Source organism: Vigna radiata, unplaced genomic scaffold (assembly GCF_000741045.1).
Source record: "Vigna radiata var. radiata cultivar VC1973A unplaced genomic scaffold, Vradiata_ver6 scaffold_43, whole genome shotgun sequence".
Lineage (NCBI taxonomy): Eukaryota > Viridiplantae > Streptophyta > Magnoliopsida > Fabales > Fabaceae > Vigna > Vigna radiata.
The window spans coordinates 1,998,339-2,006,625 of NW_014542924.1; the positions used below are offsets into that span (position 1 = coordinate 1,998,339).

At 36.2% G+C, this 8,287-nt stretch overlaps 1 protein-coding gene across 1 annotated transcript; it reads left to right on the top strand.

Moving 5' to 3' along the window:
* Window positions 1-4,352: 4,352 nt before the first annotated feature.
* LOC106752728 lies at window positions 4,353-5,559 on the top strand. The gene has a single exon (XM_014634462.2). The coding sequence runs from the start codon at window positions 4,434-4,436 to the stop codon at window positions 5,214-5,216; it is 783 nt and encodes a 260-aa protein (XP_014489948.1). The 5' UTR covers window positions 4,353-4,433; the 3' UTR covers window positions 5,217-5,559.
* The last annotated feature ends 2,728 nt before the right edge of the window (window positions 5,560-8,287 follow it).

Sequence of the window (8,287 nt, forward strand, 5' to 3'; positions counted from 1 at the left end):
AGCACCCTTTTTCACTTGGAAACTTGCTTGGACTCATGCTTTTTCATTAAGTTGTGTGAATAACAGAGTTGAGGTTGATTTCAATGATTTTATGACTAATTCCCCTTGTTTTGACGCATCCCTGGCAGAGAAGAGCATAGCAATACACTCTTAGCCAATTCTTAGTCTTCCATTCTCTTCTTTTCTTCCATTGTTCATAGAGTTCCCCCATGTCTATGGGGAACTAATTTCTATTTGTTGTTGGGGAATGATGTAACCTTGTAAACTCTCATGTATTTGAATTGATTCTTAATTTCATATGCTTTTTCATTAATTGTTAGAGTAATTCATCTATTCTTATTGCTTGCTTATACAATAGCATGATCTGTGAGTTGCATGAGTGTCGACAGGTTCCTTTCAATTCAGGTCCTTGTTGAATTATTCCTAAGGGTTATATTGCTCAAACATGAGGGTATGAGTCTTAGTCGTCTTAACCTCTTGATCTTCACATCTTTTTACCAGGAATGCTAGGAATTGTATGAACTGGTAATTAGGGACAAACTTATTTACCGAGACATCGGGTTTAAGTGTTTTAGTGAGGGACGTTGGCATTAATGCATAAAGAAGAATTCTTATATACATGAGAGGGAACTTGGTGAAATCTAACCCCAACAACATACTCATCTCATATAAATCAACCTCCATTCATCTTTGTGCTCCTTTGCCACTGATCAATTGCAATCTTTATTTTCTTTATTATTTTTGCAATACAAACCCATGATCTCTTTCATTCTATGTCTCGATTAATCTTGTTTTCACACAACTGTTCAGCGCCGAGAGTCCTCTGGGATACGATACTTGGTATTACCATTTTATATTACTTGTGCGACTCGGTACACTTGCCGATTTGCCCTAACAAGGCACGTCCAGCGTTGGAGTGTGCACATGGTTCGCATCCACCAGCTGCCACCCACCGATACTACCATTTAACTTTCTTTTAGAAAAGTAGTTGCTGAGTTTGATTTGGCTTGTACACACGTTACGTATATGGTGATTTTCATTTAGAGATTTCAGCTTTTAGAAATAGTAGCACTGATTCATTTCTTAGGCAGAGGTAGGGATTTATTAATGGAGTGCTGCACAATGATTTCATTTTACATTTTGAATGCTTGTTATTATTCATGCATGTTTCCATTCAGTTGTTCAATATTTCATTTATTAGATAAATTGTAGTTTCTTTTATTCTAGTCGCAAGATAATTTTTATTTTTAATTATTAATTGCTTTCCAAGTGGTTCATGCAATGTGCATTTCATTTTTAGCCAAGTGTTTTTCTCTTTATTATCTGTTGTATGTTAATTAGTTCACACATCTTGTTTTAGGATCGTTCAATTTTCTGTTCTCATGTTGTCTATTACGCTCAGTTTACATTTTCCGTTCACTATGTCGTCTATTCCGTTCGACCTCTTTATCTTCCTGTATTTCCAATTTCTTTGTTTGCTTTAGAGACCGGTCTCAATGTAGAACCGTTCGGTCATCTGTAGAACTGTTCGGTCATCTGTAGGACCGTTCGGTCTTAATGCTTTGTTCATTTATTTCAATCTTTTCAATTATGTTTGCTCATATTTAATTTCCAATTTTAATTTAGTTACTTTCTAATGACAAAAACACTTTCAAAACTCCCCCACTTTATGTTAGACCTAATTCCTAAACCATGGTTTGGTCCTTGGGAGACGACCTATAGAGTCACTTCCTAGTTTATATTGCATTTTATTGCACATCAAATTTGTATGGGGTGCGACACCCATCAGAGATAGAAGAAGAACCCAACAAGATGTAAGGGCTCAAAATATTATATCATCTGCTTTAACTATTTATGAGTTTTATAGGGTCTCTACCTATACGAATGCTCAAGAGATGTGGGAGATGCTCAGACTCACTCACAAAGGTACGAATGACGTAAGAAGATCTAGAGGGAATACTTTGATTAAAGAATACGAGATGTTTCGCATAAGCAAGGAGAAACAATCATTGATGTTCAAAAGCGCTTTACTCATATTGTGAATCATCTCATTGGGTCAGGTAAGTCTTTTGATAATGATGAATTAAATATGAAAATTCTTAAATTGTTGGACAAGACTTGGTAACCAAAGGTGTCAATGGTTGTATTGTTTGGTAAGTTGAGAGAACATGAAAAAAAATATACTTAACTGTGGGACTCGATTATCTCATATTCTTACTCTCTCTATACTTATTATCATTATACATTGTTTAAGAGTCTAGGCCACAAACAATTTAAATACTCTTTTCTCTTTCCATCCTCTAAAGCACTTTTTAAGGACAAAACCGTGATGGAACATAGACTCCAAAGTGAACAATACCTCGAATGAGGAGTGATTGACTCTAATGATGTCACTCAGTGGACTTGGGATCGAAACATTGATGCCTACCGTGGGGATAATGAGGTTTTAAGACGGACCATTACTTCCCTTCAGCCCTCCATTGAGGATGAACTCTCATTCCCTTAGACCTCAGCTAGGGGGCTCTTGTTTCTACTATGCCCAACTGTCCCACATCGCTTAGGAGTCAAAGTGCTTCCACCATCTAAGACACCTTTTAAGGACAAAACTATGACAGAGCTTTAATCTACAATGTAGACAATACCTCGGGAACACGATGATTGATCCTAACAATATCATTTGGCGGACTTTGGATCGGAACATTGGCATCTACCATGGACTGATAACGAGGTTTTAGGATGAACCATCAGTCCCTTAAGCCTTCAAATAAGGATGACCAAACATTTCCCTTAGACTTCGACTAAGAGGCTTATGTTCCTACCATGCCTAATAGTCTCACATCATTTAGGAGTTGAGGCCAAAGATAATTTAAATACTTCTTCCACTTTCCGAAGTGCCTTTTAAAGATAAAATCGTGACAAAACGCAAACTCCAAAGCGAAAAATATCTCAATTATCATAAAACAATTGTTTAACTCTTAAGAGTGACATAATCTACCTTCAAAGCATCTCAATCAAATCTAGTAAAAACACGCACCATTCTATTCTACTTCTCTTCAAATTTATATCAATTCTTATTCTTTCTTTGTTTAAGATTATCATTAATATGAAGGATTTACTTTTTTGTTTAATTTGTCGATATTAGTTTATCTGGATTTAGGTTTTTCAAATACATAATTGATCTTACCAAGATCTTGAACAGGAATTTGCAGATAAGTGACAAAATCCTAGCGATGACTTTGAGAGTACTTACTGGTGGAAATGAAATTCCTTGCTACTCCAAAGGAAAAGATCTACCTACAAAAGACTTTTCGACGCTCAAATCAATAAAAGAATTTAAAATATTTATGAATATAATAAGTATAAGTGATTATCAAGTTTATAAAATGAGTCTTCCTTAAAGAAAACTAATTATATTTATAGGATCAATATAAATGGTTGATCTATATTCCTATTAAAATAAGACTTACTTCAAATATATAATAAAAATATAATAACAAAATAATAAATAATAACTATAATACAAAATTGTAAAGATTATATATATATATATATATATATATATATATATATATATATATATATATATATATATATATATATATATATATATATACCAAATAAACTTAAAATTCATCTATTTCTTAATAAAAAAAAAGTTTAATAAACTTGGTTAGAAATATACTCTTTAGTATATTTATTATAATAATCTTGAATAAAACTACTTTCTCAAAAATATATATGTGAGAAAAAAATAAGGCTAAGTTATTTGAAGTATTTAATTTTTTGACATTTTATTTAGTTCGTTGTCAAATATTTATTTTAATATTATTTTTCTTTAAATAGAATAATTTTAGTCTTTCTTTTTCCATAAATATAACGTCTGTTAATGGCGGTTCATAAACATAATTTGTAGAGCGTTGTGTTGACGACAGTTTTGTCTCCATAGTGAGCTTAAGTTGAAGGAAGAACTTCTAAAATTTGTGGCTCTGAAATAATTTGCTCCACACTCGAAATTTGAAATGTAGGAGAAATTTGGAATCTGGCTTTTGAGATGTGGAAAGAATGCCAAAAATGAATTTTAAAATTAAGAGAAATAGTAATATATTTTTGATAAATGAAGTGTGACGTGAGTATTTGAAGCGAGAAGGGTGTCGTAATCAAACCGTCCACTTGGCGAGTATCTCTTGTTTCTAATTAGGGAAATCCAACGGTCATTTTCGCAATCTCTATTGGGACACGTGGTCCATGCACTTCCCCCACACTTACCCAACACTTTACTGCTACGTGCCCACCGCCACGTCTGTCTCTCGCTCGCACGTGTCGTCTCTCCTCACTATTCCTATAAACCCAACCTCCACTCCCTGCATTTCGCTGTGTTTCTCCAAACTCTTTCACGGTCACTGTCTCTTTCTCTCCAAACCATAAACACAGAAATGGAAACAAAGGGAGGCTGCTGCATCACCAAGTGTCAAACACCTGCTGCACACCGCATCTCCAAGGTCCACACAATAATGTTAGGCTTTCGCCCTATCGCCCCCAAACCCCTCCCTGCAGCTGCTCTTTCCGACGCTTCTTCCTCCGAAACCACTGCCGACGTCTTCTCCAGATCTGTTGCCTCTAAGCGAAAGCGCGCAAAAGTTAACACCAACACCAAGCGCTGCACTCGGAGGAGAATCGCGCCTCCTCCACCACCTCCGCCTACAACGCTCCCGCTGCTGCCGGAGACTCCGGTTCTGAAGAAAACAACCACCAGAGAAAGCCACAAGGACGCGCCGGTGTGGCTGAGCTTCGGGAACCACGGCGGTGCAGGTGCGTCGCTGGATCCGTTCTGGTTCCCGGCGGCGGGATCGGTGGTGACGGTGGAGTGCGTGACGGAGATGTGGCGGGAGGAGGAGGGGCCGGGGTTGGGGAGTGGAGACGAGGAGAGGAAGGCTAAACTAGAAGTGGACACGTGTCCGGGGTTTATATCAGACGGTTACGGGAGGGTGACGTGGACGAATGGTGCGTACAGGGAAGTAGTTGGTGAGGGAGGAGTATGGCTGGCGATGAAAGCAAGCGTATCCTGTCCGTACCGAGGGTTCACGGGCTGGGTTAGGCTGCAGTACGGTTCGGGGAAAGAGAGAACTGTGCCATGTGACGTTTGGAGTATGGATTGTGGAGGTTTTGCGTGGAGGTTAGACGTTAAAGCCGCTCTTACCTTGACCTTAGCTATGTGATATGATATATAATATACTACTACTAACTGCTGTTCAAGTTCTTCACCGAACAAACAAAACAAACTCCCATTGAAACGATACCGTTTCCTCCCCGGCACATCCACCTACAATAACTGATAATTATATATATATATATATATATATATATCATCCTCTTAGCCTTTTGATCGTGAAGTGTAAATTAATGGGCGTGCTTTTTGTGAGATGGGAAGGTTAGTTTCAATCTGTAAACCAAATATGAATATGTTACCTTCTGTTGATTGTGTAAAGTTTTGTAAATTCTACTGGCGAACCTTTGTATGGTGTTTTGATGGTTGTTGTATATGGGATCTTATGTTTTCTAGCTTTGATGCTTGGTTATGGTGTTGATCATCCGAGAGGGAAAAAAGGAAACTGATAAAAAGTTGATTAGGAGTTGAAGTTGATGATGAAAGTTAATTACTTTTTTAAAAAATTAGAAATTTTGATTTGATTGGATTGGCGTGAGGACAGATCTGGTTGAAGTGTAGAGTAAATAAATAGTATGAAAAAGAGGATGTGATGGATGGGACAGATGGTGGAGTAGGGTTGGGTGGAGAAGAAGTAACAGTGTTGGTTAGTGTTTTTGGTTAGGTGGGGTAAGGGTGATGGTCATGAGTGGTGAAAAGATTGAAAGAAAGATATGGCTTTATTTCCTTAACATTCCAATATGCCATTATAAGCCCTCAGAAGTTGTTTATTGCACCACGTCGCTGCATCTCACTACCATGCATACTTTTCCACCTTTTTCCTTATCTGTATTACCTTTCTTTCTTTCGTTATCTTTCCCCTTAAGAATAATCTCTTCTAACTCTTCCAGGACTGCTAATTCGTTTCCCCTGCCAAGTCCTATCCTTATCTTCAAACTACGTACAGTACCCGTTACGCACCCAAAATGCTACGCTCGCATTGCAACCCAATATGGTAATTTCTCATAACTTTTGGAGAAATATCAAAAGAATATAATACTAAAAGTATGTGACACTAGAAACCATACCTGAAATATTAGGCAGATGCAATGAAATGGAAAAGGAAATGCTTGGTACAGACGATGCGCAAAACACTGTGACAATAGTACTGAGAGGACTTCATAATACTTAAAAAAGAAAAAAAAAAAAAAGTAAGATGCATAACATGGATCGTGGAAACAACATCGGAGAGAGTGAGGGATGTGGGACATGTTAATTTATTCAGAATATTTTTGGGATAAAATATGATTTGGTTCTTGGAAAACGGCAAAAGTATTAAATACATTTTAAAATGTTTTCGTATTAGACTGAAACATGACACGGTTAACTAAAAATGTGGATTAGTGAGGAATTTTGAACTTATTCAGCAGTTAACAGTTCGAGAATCTTTTTTGTACAATATAGAGTTGAAGGTTTCCAAAATTTTGAGCATGACTAAGTGGTTCATCTAAGAGTGTGCCAAGTTGTGAACAGATGGAAATGTGGAAGAATGGTTGGATTTTGGGTAGCCACAAAGTAAACTTCGTCTGTCCTCAGATTGCTCCTACACCAGAAGTAGCCTCTGCATGATCCCCTCGTATTTGATATCATCATCATCATGAGTATTGTGGACATGTACAACAGCCACATTGTTTAAAGCTTTCAAATTTATATTCATTATATCTTGCCACTCACTCCATTAAATTTGTGCAACTAGATCTACATTCAGTCATCTCCAACGTATAAATATATTATCCAACTTTTTATTTAACAATACAAGAAAGATTTCTTGATATATTCCATATCAATTCTATAAATTTTTCAACTATAACCTAATATCAGTTTTTCTTCATCTATATCTTTATGGGAGAAAACTATTTTAGAGATTACTATTTTACACGTAGGATAAAGTATTGCAAAATACTTTTCCGTTTTGCAGAGAAAGCGTTATTCTTAACGTTAGGATTTTGTGCAGCAAGCTTCGAAAGTGTGGGTTGAATAGATTGAATGAAACCGTGATGAAAGGTGCATACCGCAAGTCATAGTGGGCCTTTCCTTTTTTTGGTTTTAGCTCTATAAACAGAGCATTCAATCCGTTTTTAAACACACATAACCAAAGCTCTCTTTTCTCCTTTCAAAATAAACTTTTATTCTATAAGTCTTTTTTTAATTTTTCTTCTTTCTTTTCTTATCTTCTTTAATTTTGGATTTATTCTTTTACTCTCTATATAACTCCTTACTAGTTTTAAAAAATTTTGAGTAGTTCTTGTTGTATCTTGGAGGCTTGCGCAATACACTGCGGATAAGTCCTTAAGATTGTTGTAGAAGTTTGGTAATAGAATTTATTCAATTTATATAATTTTAGATGTTGGAATCATAAGGAAAGGAAATAGTATATTACTATCCCAACAACAATACATTGAGAAATTTCTTAAGAAGTTTGAGTATTATGATTTCAAACTCGTGAGTACCCCGTATGATGCTAACTCTAAATTAATGAAAAATAGAGGAGAATCGTTATCCCAGTCTCAGTATGCCTAGATAATTAGGAGCTTACTGCACTTGATGAGCTTTTCTAGACCTGATATTGCTTTATGTAGTAGGTAGGCTGAATATGTACACTCAATGTCCAAATCAAGATCATTGGGATGCATTTTCCAGGCTTATAAGATACTTAAGAGGTTCAATGGATTATGTCATTGAATATAGTGGATTTTCTGTTGTACTAGAAGGGTACAATGATGCTAACTGAATATCTAATTCAGATGAGACAAAATCCACTAGTGGTTATGTATTCACAGTTGGGGGTGGTGCGATTACATGGAGATCAGCTAGAAAAGCATTGCAAGATCAACAATGGAATTTGAGTTTGTCGCTCTTGAGATGTGTTAAGACTCTGACAAGTGTACCAAACCGTATCAAGTAATATAAACGGTAAGGCCGAGTATCATTTCCCAAGAGACTCTTTGGCCTAAACTTTCGTATGATTTCTTGATTATTTAAGACTTGAACAAAACGAAATTCAAGGTTTTATATGCAAAGACGAAAATCAAATATGCATGTAGAGATTATTCAATTGACCAAAAGATAACGCTATTGACTAAT